The sequence below is a fragment of the Oreochromis niloticus genome, linkage group LG8 (genome assembly GCF_001858045.2).
Source record: "Oreochromis niloticus isolate F11D_XX linkage group LG8, O_niloticus_UMD_NMBU, whole genome shotgun sequence".
NCBI classification, from domain to species: Eukaryota; Metazoa; Chordata; class Actinopteri; order Cichliformes; family Cichlidae; genus Oreochromis; species Oreochromis niloticus.
In genome coordinates, this window is record NC_031973.2 from 25,449,495 (window position 1) to 25,473,341 (window position 23,847).

At 40.3% G+C, this 23,847-nt stretch overlaps 1 protein-coding gene across 5 annotated transcripts in view; it reads right to left on the reverse strand.

Annotated features, from left to right (window-relative positions):
• Positions 1-5,594: 5,594 nt before the first annotated feature.
• The window catches only part of abcc3 (ATP-binding cassette, sub-family C (CFTR/MRP), member 3), a 54,708-nt gene continuing 36,455 nt past the window's right edge, over positions 5,595-23,847 (reverse strand). Inside the window, exons 13-31 of one of the 5 annotated variants that reach the window (XM_005447951.4) lie at positions 23,491-23,637; positions 23,262-23,349; positions 22,983-23,049; positions 22,777-22,903; positions 21,226-21,402; positions 20,836-21,003; positions 18,797-18,980; positions 18,594-18,702; positions 18,189-18,345; positions 17,795-18,002; positions 15,914-16,227; positions 11,605-11,804; positions 10,319-10,445; positions 9,240-9,341; positions 8,562-8,708; positions 8,311-8,469; positions 7,272-7,438; positions 6,994-7,188; positions 5,595-6,414 (exon numbers count right to left, since the gene is read on the reverse strand). In XM_005447951.4, coding sequence (XP_005448008.1) covers positions 6,303-6,414; positions 6,994-7,188; positions 7,272-7,438; positions 8,311-8,469; positions 8,562-8,708; positions 9,240-9,341; positions 10,319-10,445; positions 11,605-11,804; positions 15,914-16,227; positions 17,795-18,002; positions 18,189-18,345; positions 18,594-18,702; positions 18,797-18,980; positions 20,836-21,003; positions 21,226-21,402; positions 22,777-22,903; positions 22,983-23,049; positions 23,262-23,349; positions 23,491-23,637 — 2,955 coding nt within the window. In that variant the 3' untranslated portion in view covers positions 5,595-6,302. Of the gene's footprint in view, positions 6,415-6,993; positions 7,189-7,271; positions 7,439-8,310; positions 8,470-8,561; positions 8,709-9,239; positions 9,342-10,318; positions 10,446-11,604; positions 11,805-12,730; positions 12,747-15,913; positions 16,228-16,998; positions 17,310-17,794; positions 18,003-18,188; positions 18,346-18,593; positions 18,703-18,796; positions 18,981-20,835; positions 21,004-21,225; positions 21,403-22,776; positions 22,904-22,982; positions 23,050-23,261; positions 23,350-23,490; positions 23,638-23,847 lie in introns of those variants that run through there. The other 4 variants (XM_005447952.4, XR_002063030.1, XM_013273355.3 and 1 more) reach the window with 4 other exon arrangements.

The window sequence follows — 23,847 nt, forward strand, 5'->3', positions numbered from 1 at the left end:
CTTGTTATTGGATATTCATTAGGAGCAAAATGTGTGCGTGCACACAGATGAAAATACCTGTCGCTGTCCCCAGGACAGAAAGAGTTACAAATGAGAGGTTTCATAATGAGGGAGGATTGTAAACTGTTAACTGTTGTCAAACTCAGTAAGGGCAGACACATCTTGGGGCTACAAATAATAAGCTTATTTTGTAGAATCACAAAAATTCCCCAGGTGTCAGGAAAATTACAAAATCATGAAATGGCATGCCCCCGGGTGAGAGGTTATGTGAGGATTTCAAGCTTTGATATCAGTTTTTTTATTTAGACTATTAAAGTCAACACCTGTCAAAGTTGAAGAGACATAACATCATCATAGTTTCTGAGATTACCCCAGTAATGAAGATCAGCTGGCTGACATTAGACCTTTGGTTTTTACAAAAAATGTTAAAAAGTATTTCGAAGAATTTAGCAACAGGTTGATGAAGTAAAACAGAATCCAAAGAAACAACTTTGACTTCAGCATCTTTAGCAAACATCTGCATGTTTGGTTGAAGAGAAATCGGCTGAAGTTAAAGTAGGACATCTGGCATTAAATATATATATAAATATATATATACATTTTTAAAAGAAATCTGTGCCATCAAACAGACACATCATCTCATATCATCATCCATCTGCTGTGGCGACCTTTAGGGAAATATGAGAGCGGCAATCTCTGGACAGTAATTAGAAAAAGGTACTAAACTAAACTTGTCAACAGAATGTGAAATATCAATACCAGTGATGCTATGTCAAAGAAGTCTACACATGGTGTTGCAGCAATATTAGGTGAAGTTGAACTAGGGCTACAGGCTGTGGCTCCGTCCATGTCACAAGATGAGTTGAGTCAGAGAGTAATGTCTACTCTGTCCTGACAGCAGGCTGGGCTGATACGTTGGCAAACCTCAAACAGTTTCTGGGTATATTTTTGCAGTGGTGGTCTGCATTGACCCCGAGTAGCAACTTTGCCAGAGTGGAATTTGGCCAAAAATGTTTAGGTAGGGTGTAAGCACTGACACAAATACTAGGACCCAAGATTTTATTTCAAAACTTTGTATTGCAACAAGATTATCAGTGCTTGTCCCCTTCAGTGGTTTTAATGTTGTGGCCCCTCATTTACAAATGGTAAATGGACTGATTCTTATATATACAGCTACACACACCTATAGTGTACATGCAAAAAGAAGCTACAAGGAAACTGACTCTAGCTTTATATTACAGTCAAATCTGACTAATGCCAGCCTTCTTGGTGACCACCTGGTATTTATTTCTCAATTTAAAACGAGTTATGCATTTCTCAAAAATCTAGGCCTCTTCTATGAATTTCCTGACATCCGTGGGTGGCCTAGACATATCAAAAGAACATCTTGCTCTGTCTGGTAGTCCGATATTGAGCAACACTGAGCAACATTCTGACAAGGCATCAAAAAATAACACTCAAACCTTCTTGCTGTGTCACTGTTGTGCTAAAGTTGTTTTTAATCTTCCTCTCACCTCTGGGTCCGATTCTCCACATCTGTGCCAATAGGCAGGGACCTTATTAAGGAAGCTGGCAGCACAGCTTTCATTCATGCCGCTCTATCAGCATTCATCAGTTTTGGCATGTTGGAGACAAAGAAAGGTGTGTGCCAGTTATTTGGGAAAAATACTGAGAAATGTTAACTGCAGTATTTCTGTGTGTGGGGCAAGAGACATCTTGCTGTAAGGAATCTAAGGCGAACATCTCTTCTTTGCCCTGTCATGGTCTCTGTTCCTACTGCATCAGAATTCCTTTCTCTTAATCCCCAATCAGTTCTGAGAACAGCCAACCCAATCTCCAATAACGTATCCACAGAATCAACGTATAAAACAATACAAAAAGCAACAAATCCCTCTCGATCCACAGTTAAGAAAACTCTTACATTTACTCTTGCCTTATTAGATTTTAATTTGTTGTATTTTGTACTAGTTTCTACCAGCACTGTAGTAAAATTACCATATTTTTGCCTGTTAGGATACATCAAGGAAGACACACAAGTTCCTTCAGTTTTAAGTGAAGAAGTTGGGGCAGCAGTCACTTTCCTGGATTGCTGACTGAGTGTGAGCACACTCTAGTGGATGGTTGGAATAATTACATACTGACTGGCACTAACGTTAGGTAGATTACCACCCAAAAACTGGTGATTTGCAACACTGTCTCCTTTTAAATAGTAAAAAAAAATTTCTTTGCTGCATCACTGTATAAATGACATTCACACAAAGTACAACTGAAACAGTGTTGTTTTGTTTCACCTGACAAAAAAAATTCCAAATATGTAAAAGATCTAATTTAAGAAATCTGTTCTGACTACAAGGCTACATGGGAATGATTCATTAGCCACAACTTGAATGGAACAACCCTCTTGAGATCATCAGTGTACCTTTTTAAAACTAAGGCTCCTGTGTGTACAGTGTCTACTTGTGTCTGTCTCCACGTCGGGTGAGTGCTGAGTATTTGTTTGTGTATATGGGGATGGGAATGCACATTTGTGTCTCTGTGCGCCTGTTCGTCTATGTCTTTATGTCAGCTTGGGTCTTAGACTTCACCTCTCTGGGAACATCTCAGGCTCTCCAAGGTATGGAGGCCTATCTCCCCTCACCACACTCCCTGCCAGTGGCTGATGCCCTCAGACGTTGGTGTGTTGGTGGTTCTTGGTGTCTGGGGCTGGGCGCTCATGTATGTACCGGCTCACTCCCGGTGGCCGATTGGCGGGCCTGGCGCCTGTGGCCCGGCTGGGCCCCTTCCGGAGGGTGGGGTGCCCTCAGGGCTCTGGCCTCTGGGCCTGAGGCCCAGTCCTCTCTGGCACAGCTGGCTGCCGGCAAAGCCTGCGGGCACATCACTGCAACCCCTCTGGCCTCTGCTCCGTGGCTGCTGGGTGACCTCTCGTTTGGGGCTCTCCTCAGCTCTTCCCAGGAGGGTGACACGTTTACCCCCCGGTGGTCCTCCTTGGGTCCTCGTATTCTGGGGCCTGGATCTCCTCCATACCTGCTTCATGCCCTGGGGGACGGGGCTATGGCTCCCCACACTCCCTAGCCGATCATTACATGGAAAAACCTTTTGAATACAAGCGTGCCGATCCATACAGGTGTGCACACAGGTGTACACACGGATTTTCACAGACACAAGCTACACCTTTCTTGGCTGCTACCTTAAAGCACATTGTGAGCTGTCGATCTTGCTTACTGCACAATAACGTGTAATATTTAGTATCTACTGTTATCTTCTCGTCTGTTTTTTCTTATCCCCATACAGGTGATCCAGGTATTTTGTTTGTTTTTCTTTCTTTTTTTCTCTCTTCCCCCTTTCTCACCATCTCTTCTCCCCTCTATTTTTCTTTCTCTCCCTCTCTTTCTTTCATTTTTTCTCCCTGTCCTATCCCCCAGTCATGTCTGTCCCATCTGTAACAACCGAAAAATCAAATCAAATAAATACATAACTATAATAAAGGTCCATCAAATGGACCAATATGGCAAGGCCATGATGATCCAATAGGTAAAGTAAATCCGCTTGGCATTTTGTTGGCCTTCAGACAACAATTCTGATGGCTAAAGATCCAAACGGGACAGGCAAAAAAAAAACAAACAAAACAAAACAAAAAACTAAGGCTCCTCCAGAGTCACATAATCAATTATACAACTGATTTGCCTTCCAAAGCAGTAATCCACTGAGACCCCATTTGGAGTTTTAGGCCGCTGTGTAAGATATTCTGAAAATCCCGTCTGCATCCCTTTTTATCAAGTCAATGCAACCTTTGGTTAAAGTTCAACTCTAATAAGTTTCACTTCATATTATTCATTCTACCACACCTGTATTCCTGAGTTCCAAACGGATTGACCCTGGTGCTGGTAACTTTAAAAGAACTTTCTGGGTGTCTTTTATTATCTTTGCCAATAATCCCCACAAAAATGTGGAAGAGAAATTAGTTGCACACTTCAACCCATGTAAGTAGTATATAATTGGTACATTTGCATGTATGTGCACACAAAAAGTTCCAACTTACATACTACTCCTAAATTCTACAAATAAGGTCCTCTAAAAACTCTCATCTGGTAGAAAAACCCAAGAATTAAACTATCCTTTAAAAAAAAAAAAAAAAATCTATTAATATTTTGGGTTTTTTTAAAGGCTTTTCTGTTTGGTTGTTTAAAGGGGTGGGCTTTAACCCTCTGGGGTCCCAACCCCTAACCCTAGACCAGGGGTGGGCAATTCCAGGCCTCAAGATTTTAGATGTCCTCTTGATCCAACACAGCTCATTTAAATGGCTAAATTACCTCCTCAACATGTCTTGAACTTCTCCAGAGGCCTGGTAATGAATAATCATTTGATTCAGGTGTGTTGACCCAGGGTGATATCTAACACCTGCAGGACCCCTGCCCTAGACAGTCACCCTGAATCTGGTGGCTGTTTTGAGATTAACTAGAATCAGACACTAAACAAAGACTCCTGCAGAAGCTGATATGATACATTTTCTTGCAATGGCATTATCATTACTGATGATTTATTAAATCTTTATCACAGATGTCCCAAAAGATGATGGTAACCTTTCAGATGCGCATTATGTTTTATTTTCTTCAGGTTTTTCTGTTGTTGTGGTGTTTTTGTTATGAAATGTTCTTCAGTGTTGTATGTGATGACTTACAACCAACAACAAGAACACTTGATATGAATGTGTGACATTTTAGACTTGGTTAGCAGGATTGGTTGGACTTAAAATATGAGTAATTCTAAATTCATTTTTTAGATAAACAAAAAACAAGTCAATCTTCCAACAAGCCATTCAGTTCCAGTATTGGGTTAGTGAAGGGATGTCAAACTCATCTCAGCCACATGCAGCCCACTTTGACCTTAAGTGGGTTGGACCAGTTCATTCATTTCCATAGCACCAAATGACAGCTGTCGCCGCAACCAGTGAAGCTTCCCTTCCCGGTCAGTGTAAAGAACTTTAACTGCACAAATTAAGGCCCTCTATAATTCAGTTTTTCTGCATCATAAAGTTGCTGTAGAAACATTGGGCCTGTAAGAAATATATGGGTAAAACTGCAGATAGAGTTGTGGTAGCTCTTAAGAAAATATAGTTAATATAGTCCTCTGGACTTTGGATCTTATGTTTGACACACTTGGCTTAGACCTAAACCTGTTATGTGCCCAAACTAACAATAGAGCACATTAATCTCTTAGCATCCACGAGGTCACAGCAACCCACCTAGAATAAAGCTTCCACACCCAAGTGGGAAAACGTAATGGTTTTCATTTGAAAGGCAGCATTTTTTTTTTTTTTTTTTTTTTTAAAATCAGACATATGGCTAAAACAAAATAAACCCCAAGCAGTCTCTTTAACATAAAAAGCTAATATCTTCATTGTAAAATGTTTAAGTCACATCATATTTGATCCTTTGACATCTGCCAGGTTGCTCTGGAGCAAGTGTTAGGGTCACATCTACCCTTCACTTACTTGGCATGCAAATGACAATCGTGCCTGGAACCATGACTTCAATGAGCAGAAACAAAAAACAGAAGGTTTTATGCCCCAGCACCATTTAAAGACAGCACAGCAATTTTGTTCTTCCTTTTTTATATATAAAGGCATTTTCATAATTCAGATTTTGGTGGTACATAATTCAAGTTTTTATAGATTTGGTTCACAGAAGAATCACATAAGTAACTGAGCACACTTCCCTAGATAAGACAATTCTTAAAAAGTAGCTTAAATAATAGTACAGTACAAAAATAAGTGGGTTTATCACAAAAATGTAGGGTTTTTTTCTCATGTGAAAGGTACAGTGGCACATTATTCTTCTTTGTAGAAAATATGAAATTAAAAAAGTTCCTCCTTTTTTTGTTGTCATGTTGTTTGTTTTGCAGCAGAGAGCCGATTAGAAAACGATACATTCACTGGCTTTCTTTATCCCACTGGCAGAAGGCACTAGAGAGCAGACTTGGCTCAAATGGCATTTGCACTTATGGCTTTTTTTTTTTTTTACTTGCAGGACAATCAGAGCCAGAAACTTCCTACTGAAACATTTGATTATGTCCTGATGTGTTTTTTGACAGACACTGCAACTACTTGCAAGTGCTAAATGACCCAAGTCTGCAGAGGAGCTCATGCTTCATTCAAAGACAGCAATAAGGTTCCTGAAAATGATAACAAGTGCACACAGAAAGTATTCTTCAGTTCCACTGCCAGGTTTAAAACAGAGTCAGACTGAAGTGAACTGAGCTGAATTCCAGACTCTGGTTTACAACATCGGGACAAAAAGGCAGTTCTACTGTGCCAGTCCTGCATCTTTAGCCATGCCGTAGAAGATTCCTCTCTTAGATATAAGGTTTGTAGGAGTATCAAACTCGGCTATCCGTCCCTTGTCCAACACCAGCACTCTGTAAGAAGAAAGGAAGAGAGTGGGATTCATTCACAAGGCCTGTACGGGTTTTAAATCAGTACATTCTCATTTTCTTTTACACACGCATCACATTATCAAATTTACTCGTACTTTGCTTTTGGTAGAAAAGCATCGATATTGTGTGTAAATCTCAGGAATTGTCTTCATGACTATTCGTCCTTCAAAATAATGAGCAGTTATTTCTAAAATAGTTTTAAAGTGGCGCATTGCTGCTCATTTTCAGCGCCATTTTTCTCTTGGACCGGACTAGAGTAGCTTTGCATGATTCAAAATAATGAATAATAATCTTCTCTTTTAAACTAGATGTTTTAGCCACATTCTCTTTGAGGACATCCTCCCTTTAAGCCAGGGATGATAAGATTGGCTCCTCCTTGCAAAAAAGAAGAGTTCCCCAGCAGGTCGGCTACAACCAGAGTTTTGTTCCCAAGATGAACATACTAAGCATTATCCGTCGTCTATGAGCGTTCGCCATTGTAACAGTATATATAAATATATGACAGAAAAAAGGAAAAGCAGGTGGTGCATTTGTCCTTCAAAGTAATCGTAAGGTACTAACCTTGTATAATCCATTATTGTGTTGAGTCTGTGTGCAATGGTGAAGACAGTGCAGTCTTCAAATTGAGTCCTGATGGTGGATTGGATGAGGTCATCCGTCTCCAGGTCGATAGCAGCAGTAGCTTCATCAAGGATGAGGATCCTGGTCTTCCTCAAGAGGGCTCGAGCTAAACACACTAGCTGCCTCTGGCCCACACTGGAAACACACCAAAATCCAGTGAATAAAATAGCATTTACAGACAAGCCTTGTTCACCGTGCTTCTTTGTCTTTGAGCGTACCTGAGGTTCTCTCCTCCCTCTGAACATTCTAGGTCCAGTTTTGCTGCCTGGTTACTGACAAACTTGTGGAGGTGAGAATGTTCCAGGGCTTTCCACACCTCTTCATCGCTGTACTTCTCAAAAGGGTCCAGGTTCATCCTCAGTGTCCCAGAGAACAGCACAGGCTCCTGAGGCACACACAGAAACACACGTGAGCAGGAATAAGCTACCACAACCCTGGTTGGAAAGGAAAACCGACAGATGGACATTCAGCTAGGCTCACACTCGAATATTATTCGATGCTACCGGGTGAACTTGGGTGGGTGCAGGGTGGTGGTGGGTATTACTGGTAAGGTGCAAAGCACTAGCTTTAGTTTACAGCAGACGACAGATCAGCAACTAAATTAAGAATTAGCAGTCAACATAACAACAATCTAAATAACCCCGTTTATGTGACTCAAGCGGTTTTCACATAATCTTTGAACAATTTTTACAATAACATTTTTATTTTAGGTTTTTTATTTTTATTTTTTTAAAAGAACTCTAATTTAATTGTATTTTATTTTCTTTCTCCACTAACTCCAACCAGTCGAGGCAGATGGCTGCCCCTCCCTGAGTCTGGTTCTTCCTGTTAAAAGGGAGCATTTCCTTCCCACTGTTGCCGAGTGGCTGCTCACAGGCGGTTGTTTGACTGTTGATTTCAGATGTTTCCCGACTAGAGACAGCTAAATATAGCGCTTGAGACAGCAGTAGCAGATATGATATTCAATAATATTAACTGCACTATGTGCGCATTGGCTTAAAAGACTTGGTCCTTGAATTACCCCAGACCCTAATAAGTGGTAGAAGTAAATGGATGTTTTTTTAGACTGTAATTACTACTCTGAATCATTTAGTTTAGTTTAGGTTTTTTTTCTGTTGATGTATGAGATCTAAACTGTACATATTTCATTGAAAAATTAAGATTATTAGCACAAATACTGACATATAAACCATTTTCAAACATACAGGTGCTGGGCTTCACCGAGTGCGTCATTGAGGCAGAATTTGACAGTCGTACCTGTGGAATGATGGTGAGTTTAGACCGCAGGTCGTGCAGGCCTATCTCTGATATCTTCACGTTGTCGATGGTGATCTCGCCTCCCGCAGCTTCCAGCAATCTGAAGAGGCAGAGCGTCATCGAGGACTTGCCAGCCCCAGTACGACCCACGATACCGATCTGCGCAGAAACACACAGAGTTGTGTTGAACACCCCACTGAGCCATTATTCTGCACTGATAAATAAATCATCTCAGCATTTCCTCCCCACACCTTCTCTCCTCCCTTGACTTTTAGCGTGATGTCCTTCAGAACGAGGTCCAGTCCCTCTCGGTACCGAACGCTGTAGTCGTTGAACTCCACATTCCCCTGCATGGGCCATTCAAGTGGGGGCTTCTTGTCCTCCACCTCCCAGGGGGCCTGTAAACGCAAACACAGCTCTTCTTGGTAGGAAAACTTTCTGAGCAACTCATTAGCCTATTTGGCTTCCACCAGAACAGATTTGTTTATCACGCGAAGAAGTCAGAGAGCTGAACTTCTTTGCACAGCCACTCGGAGCTGCCAAATATTTATTTCACCTCTGGGATGCACCGGATGCTTCAAACAAAGGCTTTCAATAACAGCTATACCAACTAATGCACAGAAGGGGCACTTTCTGTGAAGGCTGCTGAAAAAGTACACTGTGTACAGTATAAGTGCAATGTTTCTCTGCAACAGAGGGGCCCTTGTTGGCAGCAGGTAAGCTAACATTTCTGGAACCAGTTACAGTTTATAGGTCTTGTGTTGCAGAGTTGAGCAACAAGGCAGTTTTTTTTTTTTTTACATGGCTAAATTCCTACATTTTAACCGTAGCACAAAGCCAACACCACTTTAAAAGCAAACACATGAACAGTCCCATCTTCACAGAGTATTAGAAAGGTGCTTAAAGGGAAATATGCATTCATGACCTACCTCTGTCTTGGTCTCAGAGTACTCCTTCACTCTCTCCACTGCTACTATGTTGTTCTCCAGTTCTGAAGTCATCCGCACCATCCAGTTCAAAGACATGGTCACCTATTGAAACAATGCCTTATGAAACATTCCAGAAATTTACAATAAGGGATACTGTGTGTCCACCACAGCAAAGTAAGACAACGCAAAACAACTTCCAGAGCCTTGTAAATGAAAAATGACTTACATAAAAGACACTAAGACAAAATGAAAAGTTTTAAATTGAGCACAAAACAAGTAGGTCCTTCACCTGAATGTGAAGCAGCTCAACTAGATACTAAAGAACTGAAATTACAATATGAAGACTTATTCACATATTATTTCATTCAATTAAAGCTGTATAATATTTGGTGAAGTTTAAGGAAAGCATTAGCATGCAAGTAAAGTGAAGTTTATTAGCTAAAATTGAGCAAAAGGATAAATGATGTTACTTAACAACCCCATTTCCAATAAAATTGTGATACAGAGTAAAATGCAGATAAATTCAGAAAGCAATGATCTGCTTTAAGTGAGAAAATCTGCCATTAAATGAAGCTCATTCTTAATTTGATGACAGCAACATATCTCAAAAATACAGAGACAGATCCATGTTTACCACTGTGCAACACCCCCTCTTCTTTAAACAACAGTCTGTAAACACTGAAATTGCTAAAGCACATTATAGATTAGAAGAGTAGAAACTGTGAGGCACAGATGATAAAATATTTAAAAGGATAAATGCTAGAAACTAATTATGAAGTAATAGGGCTTGTGTAAAATAAATTAAGATGCTTTGCTAACCAACAAACATGAGTTTTCATAAAGTTAAAAGTAATTGATAAAGTGATGAGAGGCAATACTGACAGCAGTTATAGCGCTCTAGATTTCAAGCAAACAATAGGCTAAAGAGGATAAAACACTGATTTGATCCATGGTAAAAATACCAGTGACTGCAGCTTTACTGAGAAAGCATTATAAATATAAAAAAATACTATAAAGTGATATTATTACTGGTTAAATGAGATATCTAGATCATATTGTTGTAATAGCTGTAGTAGTACCTGTAGAGCATAGGACACCGACAGACCCACGAGGCCGGGACTAAGACTGTCCTTTCCTGTCACCGCAAACAGGCCAGCAAACAACACAATGCAGTTTCCAATGAACTCAATTCGCACTCCGAGCCACCTGTAAAACAGCAGATGCAGTTGACCTTAAGAACACCTGAGAAATTAAACCACGGGATAATTCAGCACCTCATGTTACAACAATAATGACTTATACTCATTACGCAGACACGGGTTTTAGAAATATTCTTTATCGTGGAGCAACACTATAGTAAGTACAGTATATCTACTTATGTGTGTATAGACAGTGTGTGAATTCCTTTTGTCCTTTTAACTCTCTGCACTCAGCCACCAGATTGGTTTCACATTAACACCATCTTTCCAATAAGATGGACAGATGTTAGAAAATCTGCTTTTTAAAAAAGGAGGTGAGAACTTTGATATTGACCTTGACCTTTCTCACTATGTGTTAATAGACCTGTCCGCATTGAATAATACTTGTTATTAATCTCTGGCTCTCTTCCACAGCATGTCTTTCATCCTGTCTTCCTTCTCTCACCCCAACAGATGGCCCCGCCCCTCCTTGAGCCTGGTTCAGATGGAGGTTTCTTCCTGTTAAAAGGGAGTTTTTCCTTCCCACTGTCGCCAAAGTGCTTGCTCATAGGGGGTCATATGATTGTTGGGTTTTTCTCTGTATGTACTATTGTAGGGTCTACCTTACAATATAAAGCACCTTGAGGCGATTGTTGTTGATTTGGCGCACATAAATAAAATTGAATTGAGTTGAATATTACCTATGCTACACCCAGTTAGCTTAGCTTATCATAAAAGCTGCACAGCGGTGCAAATGATTTGCTAAGCTTTGTTAGAAGCTAACAAAATTTCACTGTGCACTTTGAGTTTAAACGCTCATTGTAGTTAACCATAATAAACCTACAGACACGAGCAGCATTGATTTTCTCATCTTGTCACTCAAATTTAAGGCTGAATAGAATAGAAGAGAAGATGTGTTTGAGCCTGAGTACCGCTTACCTTCCTATGGTTATAAACGCTAGATATTCGCCATTTGTGCACACGAGACAATGAGATTTTTAAAAAACCCACCTTATAGAACTTTAGGGGCTCCATAAGTAACACATTATGTGCAGCCATAATTGTGACAATTTGAAACAAAAGAGATGCAGAATTTTTACATGCAGTGGCTGTGCACAGAGCGACACAAGAACTCTTTTTAACAAGACTGGAACACAGCTGCTTCTGTGCTGGAGCAGGATACTTGCCTGTTTGACACTATACCAGGGTAGTAACTCTTTTGGTTCTCATCCACTTTCATATCACTCATCAGAACAAAGGCAGAGTGCCTGCCATATGCTCGGATTACACTACAGCCAGTGATGGTCTCAGAGAAATGGGAGTATATGGGAGAGCGGCTGACCGACTCCAGACGCTTTAGCTGCCGAGACGTGGCAACGTAAAATCTCTACAAGCATTGAGGGGGAGAAAAACAGACAATGTTAAAACACAACAAGGCTATCCATGTGCTCAGATATGTTTAAATATGATGCAAATACAAGCTCGCACGCATACACACGCACACCCACACAGAGTAATGAAGAAAGCCTATGTTAACAAAACAACTGCAGATATTTGATGCTGAGCTTTTAAGCGTCGATAGTAATACAAATAACAAGATTCACTGATAAAATCCACAAAGCTGACAGAACAGGTGATTTTTATCTGCAGGTGTTTTGTTTTTCATTACACATATATCTACATCCAAATCAAATTTATACACAAACAGCCATAATATTTCTGAAAGTGTTAGAAGCTTGAAGCGATAGTTCTGCTTTTCTGAGTATTTAGTAGTTTCTCAGCACAGTGACATTGAAGACGAATACGGCAGAGAGACAAGCGATGCAAAGTGGATGCCATGACAAAGCTGCAGGAACAACATTTAGTGTTACTGTTAAGCTGATATTAGTTGTATGAGTGTGCAGTTAGTATCACGTAGTGAGGACACAGAATATTCCCTTAAAGACAAACTGATAGTTGGTAAGGAAATGTTTGGACAGTGACACAACTTTTATCATTTTTGCCCTTTATGCCACATTTAAAATGAAAGATGTAATTATATTTATTAAAAAAAAAATTGTATACACAGTTTTATATGTTCATGGTGTGAAATGTGACTTGACAAGTAACCCATGTTATGGATATTTTTTATTAGTTACACAGGAAAAGGTTAGACTATGAGACATATATACCTGATGTTGTCATGACACAACATGTAGCTAAATGAGCCCACTATAGGTTAATCAGGCTACCCTTTGACTACAATGATTAATGACTTAATAAACATTTTAGTTCATTCTAAAAGCATTAATGTGTACTTACTAAGATAAAAAAAGATATCTGCAAACATCTGCAGAAGACAAAAATAATGGATGATCACAGGATCTGTTACTCATTAAAAAAAGTGTAACACTCTTTAGGATGTCCGTAAATCATTATCCAAACCTATGATAAATCGAGATGCCACAAGAGTAAATATAGAGGGTTCACCACAAGGTGCAAACCAGCGATCAGTCTGAACATTAAAAAAAAAAAGAACTGGGCACTGGTTTAAATCACAGGTCGAGTTGGAGCCTGGTGAATCTCTCCCCAACCAGTCGCAGCAGATGGCCCCGCCCCTCCCTGAGTCTGGTTCAGAAGGTTTCTTCCTGTTAAAAGGGAGTTTTTCCTTCCCACTGTCGCTAAAGTGCTTTGCTCATAGGGGTCATATGATTGTTGGGTTTTTCTCTGTATTTATTATTATAGGGTCTACCTCACAATATAAAGCCCCTTGAGGCGACTGTTGCTGTGATTTATGTATAAATAAAATTGAATTGGATTGAATTGAATCATTGTCTTTGAAATGTCTCACAAGTTTTTGTTGCACTGGCAGAATCGCATATTATTCTCCAACTACATGCTTCTGTTGGGTCAGATTACTCTGTAAATGTTAGTGTTAATTTCCAATCTTCTGTGGATCATATGCAGGTATATTTTCTGCTGACAGGCTGTAACGCAAACACGGTCTCACATTGCTGGGCTTTTCGCTCAGATTCAGGCAAGCATTGAAGTTTAACAGACAACTTTCTTCATCTACTACACCTTCTGTGGCATCAAAGCTTAAATTGTGAAAATTGTGTCACTTCCCAATCACCTCCAGACCTAACTGTATTATCCTAAATCAGGGGTGGGCAACTCCAGGCCTCGAGGCCCGGTGTCCTGCAGGTTTTAGATGTGTCCTTGAGCCAACACAGCTGATTTAAATGGCTAAATTACCTCCTCAACATGTCCTGAACTTCTCCACAGGCCTGGTAATGAACTAATCATTTGATTCAGGTGTGTTGACTCAGGGTGATATCTAAAACCTGTAGGACCCTTGAGGCCTGGAGTTGCCCACCCCTGTCCTAAAGCCTTTCAAAATACTATAAGAAAAACCTGTAGTGAGTTTGCACCTGACAAAAAGAGATTCATACTCATTCATATTCTAGTCACCTAGTTATTGGACAACTGTTTGAGCCTTCAACTAAATGCCTGCACAATTAATTGAAAGCCAAAGGGCTGACACTTCACAATTTCATCCCAGCGATGAGTTAGATAAACCTGTGATAAGCAATAATAAGCTGAGATAACCCTGATACCAGAAAAGTAAAAAGGACACCATGTGTTAAAATTGTTATTTTGCCCTTTAACTGCATATAGGCAACAAAGTGTTGCTTGAGGGCTGAGACAAGAAGCTAAAACTGCATTTAAAATACCTTCTTCAAGCACCTTTTCTATGAGGCTTTAAAACTGACGACGTTGTTAAGCTCGTGAAAATTAAAATATAGATATAAAAATCAGCAGAAATATCTTTTGTGAATGTTAGTCTTGATTATATCTCTTAACATTAATTAAAAAGTATATTAACACAGCAGTGCTGAACACTCTATAGAGAGATACCACTAACATTAACCACTGCTGCTGACACCAACACCACTAAACAGATTAGACAGGGCTGCTCTCACGGCAGAAATGTTTGCCCTATCCTCGGTGAAGTTACTCATCTTCTGTTACTCATAAAGAAATCTAGTTTATGCATGAGCTTTTTAATAAGTAATACGAGCTCCCAAACTAGAACCAAATTATACTGGATCCTTCAAGGCTGGGGCCAACATCTACTGAAATAACCTGACAGCATTTTAGCCAAAATTACCCCAATTGTATTTTTTTTGGGTGTATATAGGACAACATATATGATGATACCGATGTATCTGTAAGAGGCCAATATTGACAGTTAATTTAAAGCACAAAGGCCCAAATATGTTTTGCAAAATCAAAAATCAAATTCCTTAAAAACTGTTCTTTACTGCTTTATGAAACCTCGCGGAGGAACAGATTAGGTTCTTTTTGACACACTGAACAATGTTAAGAGCAGGAAAAACATGTACGGCCCTTTATAAACATCTGATTTGCAGTTAGTAATATTATTTCTGCCCTAAGAGAAGCCCTGCCTCCGTGGATCGACTGTAACGAGTGCTGGGCTGTATACCTTTATATCTGATACACAGAGACGTTTCTGGAATCTGGAAGAATAACTTTAAAATGGAATGTGTTCACTTCCAAGCTCGTATGCAGGAGCACTGACATGAAAACTTTTTGTTATTTGACTTGCTAAAATAACAAAAAGTGGCATCATATCTATTCTTGAATCAGAACTGACAGGAATTTCTGAACTGAACGAGTTCACTGAAAAAAATAACATCGACGTGAAACGAGCTGGTCCTGATGTTTGTGAAGAAGAAAAGGAAGAAACTTGAGATTCTGGTTTTATCCGATTCTCACGAGAAGGCAGCGGTGGGGAGAATTTCATGATTTGATTTCAGAGTTGAAGCTTTCATACAGATTTCAGCATGTCGGTGGGGCTATTTGAGCATTGTTGGGACCGCATCTGACGACACAGAGAAATCATTTCAGAGAGCTGATTGACTCTGAGCGGCGTATAGCTGTGTCTCACGCAAAGTACTATTATTTTACCACGTCTATATTCAGTACCAGTGCGCGCTTTGAGATATGAGTGCCAGATGCAGTGACCTAATTGGTCAGATGTGTTCATGCAGTAACTATAACAACAAGAACAAACAACATGATTTACTGTGCAAATACATGTGTGATAGATATTTCAGGTCATACTGCCCAGCACTAACTCTAACCCAATTCACATTTGTTGATTACAGCAAAAAACAGTTTAACTGACGTTTTGCTGCATTTTAAACCCATAAAACAACTGAACCAACTACGGCTCACACAGTCTTAAACTACAGACTGGTCACTGAGCGACTAAGGCCACAACAGTTTATGACTACTGGACTAGACCAAACCACACAGCAACTAAATCTAGAACAGCAACGATCACTGCCTCAAACACATGCAGCTGTTTACTACCACACACACACACACACACACACACACACACACACACACACACACACACACACACTCAACAGCACTCGCAGACATGCATGTTATATTAATGAGTTAGCAGACTCTTTTCCTATTTACCTGAACCCACCAATAGAACACCATTAACGGGGCTATGACTATGAGGAACATTGGGGTGAGGGCACAGCATATGAGCAGCACATTCAGTGTGTACCAGAAAGTGCGCATCCATATGTCAATATTGTCTGGGATCTGGGAGTCTATAGCATCCACATCTTTGCTGAAGCGGTTTAGTAACCGCCCAGTGGGGGTGCTCTCGAAGAAGCCCTGCGGAGCTCGCAGGACCCCCTGAAGTAAGTTGCGGTGTGTGAGCTTGGCTGCCTGCAGCATACTGTAGGCCCGGCACAGCAGGCAGTTAATCAACAGCAGCACACCTGCGAGACAGGAGGGGAGGGGGTCAGGTGTGACAACACAATAACGCCTGCGTTAAATGGATGAGCAGCCTGTGAGACAGCGACTTCCAGTGTCAGTGCAGGTTTCCCAGAGTCAGTCCTCAACGATGCCACTTACACACCTCATAAGTGGCATTTTATCATCATATTCTTTGCTTACTTTTAATATCTAATGGAAAACAACCAGATGTGGAAATTTTAAAAGAAGACTAAATAATTAAACATTTCATTAACTTCAACAGAGAAATGTGAGATACTGCTATCATTTCACCTAAGAAGGTGAGGTCACACTGGCCTTCGATAAAAATAAAGCTTATTTAGTTGTGTTAACAGAGGTTTACCACTAGAGGGGGGTATAGATCACTAAAAACTGACTGACGTGACTTTGATTTTGTTCACGATACAGTGATGGTGTGAATGTGTTTAGGAGCGTGATCTGTGAGGTATGTGTGTGTGCATGTGCATCGCAGCAAGCTGCAGGCAGGACAGGAAGTGTTTTGGCTGTGGAGAAAGAGCAAAGTGAATTTACAACTGAAAAGGAAAAAATAACAGCAGGAGGTGCTCATCATGGACAACATTGCAGGCTACGGAGGAAACAAGCCAGACCTGAAGGTTACAAATTTTGCTGCGGCAAACATGCAAGCAGCATGCCACTTGAGGAAGAGGAAGAGCCCCACATTTTCAAGGAAAAGAGGAACTGAGAGGACACATTTGGCACGCGAGCCACACTGCCACCCGACCCCACCCAAGTACCTGCACAAAGACGTATATGACAGCCAGGGGTACTATGACAACAGCAAAAATGGGTGTGCTGGAAACAATAACTAAAATAGTGGAGAGAGAAACGAAGAAGGTGCCCAGGAACATGAGCACAGTGGACGGCAGAGCCTCATCTATCACGTAGATGTCCTTGGAGAAGCGGTTGATGATGCGTCCTATAGGGGTGGTGTCAAAGAAAGACTGGGGCGTGTGGAATTTGTTGGTGAGCAGGTTAACGTGCAGCTTCTTGGCTGCACCGATGTTCCCCATGGCTAATGTGAAGGAAGCAATCATGATCAGGATACCTGGGATTAGGTTAAACCACAGGAGCAGAAGAAAAATTGATTAGGGAGAGGAAGGTTTCATTGTAGAATGAGAAAGCAGCTGTTATAAATAGACATGGGCAGCTTCTGTCCTGAATGTGAGGTAGTCAGGGGAGCAGTTCACCATGAAAGGAGCCGCAGTTACAAAAAAGGATGTCTCTTGTATACAAGAACAATGCTCAGTGTGTTCCAATTAACGATGCTGTAATCAGATTAACTCTCCTTTGGCTCACAGCATCTCTTCAGAGTTTACTGTACAAAAGATAAACATTGTAACTGACTGCAAAGCAAATCTGTTCCGATTATTTCAGTAAAACACAAAGAAAAAGCTGTGAGGGTGGAAGTGGAAGTATAAAGTAGGCATTCAGGTTCAACAATCCAACATGGCAGCTGTTTGCATTTCCGCATACGATACATGCATTTAAATGAACAAGGTTTGAACAACATTCAGCATCAGCGTTTCTTACCTTGTGCAAACCCCAGTGCCGCGTACACCCCCACCCTCATCTGAACATTTTCCGTGGTGCTATTCGTCACGGCGTCGTTGGTCCACTCGCTGAGCCAGATGTTTGTTCCGATGGCGGCAGCGCTCTGACAGCCGTACAGGAAGCAGATGACCACTGACAGCAGTGGTCCGACTGCCTTGACATACTCCAGGTACACCTTTCCTTTCACCTGGGATCAAAACAAAAGATAATTTAGGGGTCGTTGTGGTCCAACCAGTGACTACAAGGTAGTTGTCTTTCAGTGAACGCTGAGCAGTCATGGGTCGGAACATATAAAAGCTCATTGGCATGTGCTTTAAAGTGAGCAATTATATATTTGCAGGTTAAAAAAAAAATTGAAATATGATGCACCAACCTGGCCGGTTTCTGCCGTTTCTGCCTGGATGAGTTTCTCCATCTCGCGTGGTTTCTTCTTGTCTTGCGACTCTGAATGTTTCCGCTGGCTGCAGCCATGTCTCCTTACTGATCGGGACCTGGGGTTCTCTCCGTCTGCTGACATAATGCTCATCTGCCTGTAAAAAGGGGCACAGGGCAATGAGCTCATGCTACTGAACAGGGGTATCTAGTGGCGATGATGCATTTATTCAACTGTTATTTTGTGCAAATGACTCCATATTTTTCCATTTGCTTAATGTTTTGAAAAGCTCATATAATTCTTGAGAAATTCCTGATAAAAAAAGACAAAGTTTGGAATTTATGCAACAACCGTTTTATCTCATCCAAGTTTAAATATCCAGTCAGTTTTTTTTTTTCAATTTACCTTATAAAACTTCTTTTTGCTTCATTGATCATTGGTTCACTGTCCACCATGTCTGTGTGGTTGCTAAGGGCGTCATCGGGGAACAATTCGTCATCTTCAATGATCTCATCTGTGAGAGCAGAAAACCAGCATGAGATACTATTGAACCATCAATCCGTTCTGCACCAACATGAGGCGATATGTAAGAGGAGGAAATGCTGTACCGCCGGCCTCATCCTCCTCTATAATATCCTCCAGGGCATAATTTCTGAGGAACTCGGCGAATGCTCCGTTCTGTTTGAGAAGATCCTGATAAGAGCCCATCTCTGACACCCGGCCATCCACCATCACCATTATATTATCCACCTGAGGCAGGAAGCTGATGCCATGTGTCACCAGGATGCGTGTCTGGAGTCAAACACAAGAAACTTTTACTTCTGTCATGCAATAAACCAGTATGACAATAACCATTTGCAGGATGGGGTTGAGAGCATTTTTTATATTTCTGTTTAAATATGAACTAAAACATGATATGAAGTTCTAAAAGTAGAACAAGAAAACCCAATTAAACTGACGAAAATGAAAATATTAGACTTAGTCATTTAATTATTGAGGAAGATCATCCAATATATGATTTAGCCCAAGGCTATAATCTGGCATATTTACATTTGTTAAAATGTTCATTAATATGTATTGTCCCTCTTTCTAAATAAAACTAAAATTAAATTAAAATTAATATTGTCCATCTGGGAGGGAAAAAAGCATGTGATCCCAAGCGCTTATTTTCTGCATACAGCCTTGTGCAACAATACCTCGAAAACCACATTTGCAGGAACTGCTGATCAGTCCTGCACATCAGGTTAGAGGAGTTTAAGACGAGCTTCAATTCCAGCAAACTGGATTCTAGATATTCGCTTTCATGGTATTTCTATTATTACAAGGTCAGGACTTTGACTTGGCTGTTCCAAAACATTATATTTCTTTTGTATTTCACCATTCTGATGAAGAATGACTTGCAAGTTATGTATGTTTTGTTATGTTTTATGTTATGTTATGTTATGTTATGTTATGTTATGTTACGTATGTTTTGCTGCATGACTCAGGTTTTCTTGAGATTTGGTTCTTGGGAAAAAACAAAACATCCTGAATTTGCTGAATTTGGGTGATGGGAAGCAGGTGAGGCCAAAAATAAACTTTTCTCAACTTCTAGCAATTGAATCCTAGAAAGCACCGACATGACAAAGCCATGTGTGATGATTGAATCTCAGAAGATTATCACAACAACTCATCTTCTGGGAAGCTCAGAGATACGTGTTCATGCACTCATAATTTCCTTTCAACTCTGCTTTTCATAAATTCCTGTTTCTTCAATAACTACAGGATGCATGCTCACACCTGACAGGAAACACCTGAATATAATTTTACCTACAAAACGCAGAGGTCTGCCTTTTGTAGGTAATATTGAACTGCATTGTACTTTTTAGTTTCTTGTTACCCACTTTTGAAACCTAAAGCCGTTACAATTTAGCTGAATGCACTTTTGGTTCATAAATTATCTTTAAAGTAACAAAACAGAGAAGGAAAGAGAAAAAAACAAAACAAAACTAATGAATCGGCATAGATGAGTGAGTAGCATCTTACTAATGAGGGAGAAAAAGATGCAGCTATACATATTAGGACCTCATAAAACTTCCTGTCCAGTAGAAAGATAAGGCACAACTTCCTCTTCTGAAAAAATTACAACTCTGCGAGGCTGAACATTTCACACTGAACTGCAGAAGTTTGCAGGTATTATGTTTATAATGGTAGTCTAAAGCACTTTGAGTAGTCAGGAAGAGCAGGAAAGTACTACATAAATACAAGTACATGAAACTGTTGTTCAGACTCTAATGGCTGCATTCCGGCACAGAGCCAGACAACCACCTGACCTCTGCCAATAGTAGGCCGGTGGATCGATCCCCACCTCTTCCAGGCCGTGTGTTCGAAGTATCGGTGGTAAAGATACTGAACACTGGTGAGTTTATGCAAATATTAGATAAAATGCTTAGGCACAGACAAAAGTCTGTGTGTGTGACTGGGTGAATGACATTTAGTAGTAATAAATGTCAGCATTAAAACTGAGTAGAAAAGCTGTATAAAAGTATCAGTTCATTTACAACATAACAGAACAAAGATTCATGTCATATTTACTGTTGTGTTGTTTACAGAGAACTTTTACATCATAAACTAACCAGGACAGAAGTTGGGTTTAGAGTCTCCTCACCTTGCCCTTCAGAGCCCCTTCTGGGCCAATCAGATTGTCAAAGATGTGTTTGGACACGTGGGCGTCCACAGCGGACAGCGGATCATCCAACAGATAGACATCAGCATCATTGTACAGAGCTCGAGCCAGGCTCACCCTCTGTCTCTGACCACCAGAAAGATTGATGCCCTGCAGGACAAAAACCAAATAAAAAGGCTGAGGCTGAGTTTATATCAGAGTTCCTCGAATCGGAAGCCTGATTAAATTAGCAACGAGTATCCAATAAACTCAGGAGAGATCTTTGATGAAAGTCATCAACAAGTGCTGAGAGAAAATTGAATTAAAACAGATGCAGAAAGAGATTAAAAAATAAAATCTAGGAGACTAAACTCGCTCCCTGTTCTTCTGTACCTTCTCTCCAATCTCAGTCATGTCTCCTCCAGGCAGCACCTGCAAGTCTGGGGTTAAGGCGCACGCTTCCAGGACAGAATTGTATTTCTGCTCATTGTACGGATTCCCGAACAGGATGTTGTCCCGCAGGGTGGCGTTCTGTATCCAGGCCTGCTGAGGTACATAAGCGACTGATCCCTGGGGATAGAGACAAACAACCAGGTTGTTCTCACTTCCTCAAATAGGAAACCTTTACATGTTTTTATTGTCAGAATAAACCATGCCACATTTTCTAGAAATGATTCCCACTGCAATAGGACTGATGTGCCCTTTTGAAATGTAACGTTAAGCAAAATAATATACGCATATGTTCTACCTAAGACTAAGCTTTACAGTACTATGTTATAATTTCCTGTTTGTCTAATTGGACTTTATATTTTATTACTTACTCACTACTTCCAGAATTGACACTAAGCTAAGCTAAGCTAACAGCCTGCTAGCTCTCCTCTCTGTAAAAAAGCAAATCATTTTTTTCCAAAAATGTCAAACTCTTATGAATGCTGTCTGCAATATTTTAAAGAAATGAATGTACCCATACATTAAATATACTTTTATGTTTATAATGGTCTAAAATGTATTATGCAGACTATTTTTAATAAACAAAAATATTTAAAAATTCAGAAAACTGAAGCCAAGTCCCATAAACCTGCATCATTTTCAAAGAAAAGCATGGGGCAACTCATTTGGTTGCAAAAATCTTCTTTTTATGGAGAAACCTTTAGGGAGCGGCCCTCAGCTCATTTGCTCTGTAATCTTGGTAAACAGGTTCCTGAAGACTTTATGGGCCCAAGTATATTCTGAGTGTCCTTTATCTAAAACCTCATCAATCAAAAGATTCTGCAGTGTGCTAAAGTTTGTCAGAGCCACTCCTCGTGCGTGACGTCTGGTTTTAAAGCAGCTAGATGGTGTCGTCATGGTGACTGTCCATTTTCCCACCATTACTGTTACTGAACCACAAAGGTCAAAGAGCGCCATTAATTTTAGGCACAATGGCTACAGTTGTTCTTATCATTCTTAACTATCTGTGTTGATTTTTACATGCAACAATTCAGACATAAACTGCAGGTTTCTGCAAATCTTAACATTCAATAAAATAAAAAAAACATCTGCAGATGTTCAGATATTAATGGTCACTATGCCAGGGATATTCGGGAAATTGAAAATGCTTTTTTTGTCTGTTTTGTTTTGTTTATTTGTCACTTGGCATCAGTAAATCAACGCATCTTTTCAGAGGACAAATATCTAAAAAAGAGTTTACTGAGTTTATCAGAGTTTTTTTAGTAAGTAAAATCTCAAAGTTGAGTCAAACGCAGCACAAATATTGGATGACAACTATTTGATGGTTCCATCATTAAACACGAGCTGTTTCATTTTACATGTGGTCAACTGATCCAGTGTTCACATGAAAATATCAAATGGCGACACTTTACAGGAAGGAAAACTGCAATAACTGGGTCAAAACCACCTGCTGCTTCCCGGTATGTTATTCAAAAACATTAGGGGAATTCCTACCCGAACAGAAACCTCTCCCTCCACTTTTTCCATGTCACCCAGTAATGCTGAGATCAGGGAAGACTTCCCACAGCCAACATGGCCCACCACAGCCAGCAGGGAGCCCTGGGGCACCATCACGTTAATACTGCAAGCACACAATGAAATATTTTACTAAAACAAATACAATGAATATAAAAATACGAGGTGTGGCTTTCGTAGCATACTTGTGTAGAACAGGAGCGTCGTCTTTCCCCCACGTGAATTTCCCATTGACAACCGTGACTGCAAACTCTGTTGAGCAACAAAATGACAAAAGTGAAAAAAAAAATCCAAGTCATCCAAGTGCTGGGCAGGGAGGAGTCACTAGGTGAAAGAGAAAGCAGTGAACTTGTACTCAAGCACTGCATTTCAGTAGCCCATGGTGTTTACATGAAGGAATAATGTAATCCAAATGACTAGACAAAGCAAAGTTTTGACAAGTTAATCCAAGTGTTTAATTTTACCTGTGCTTGTGTTGTTCCTGTTTACGGAATCTGGATCCAGCTCATCATGACTCAGGAAATTTTGGACTCGCTTCAATGAGACGCTCGCCTGAGATGTAGAATAAACACAGATGCATGCAATGAATTCTGCTAAAAAACAAAACAAAAAAACAAACAAAAAAACCCACACACAAACACAAACACAAACACAGCGCAGGAGGTGAAAAAGGACAAAGAAAAAGGTTCCCACCTGTACCAGGCTGCTGATGACTTGGGGAAGCATGTTGAGGGGAAACCTAAGGATGTTAAAAAGCGAGATCGACACGAAGGCCGTCTCTGCATCCAGGATGTTTTTTTTATCCACAGTTACATACACGGCAAATGTTGTCAAGGCAACCTGGAAACACACGGGAAAACAGACCACTCAGACATCAAGGTTCATCGGTTTAATGTAGAGAGGAGGCAGTGATACCAGACAGCCAGTGACTCAGCAAGGATCTAAATATCAACAGCACCATTAAGGGGTTATCATCGTCACAGATATACACTTGTTTTGGTTGCTTAAGTGCTCATTTACCCAACTAATAAAACATGTGTCCACAAAATC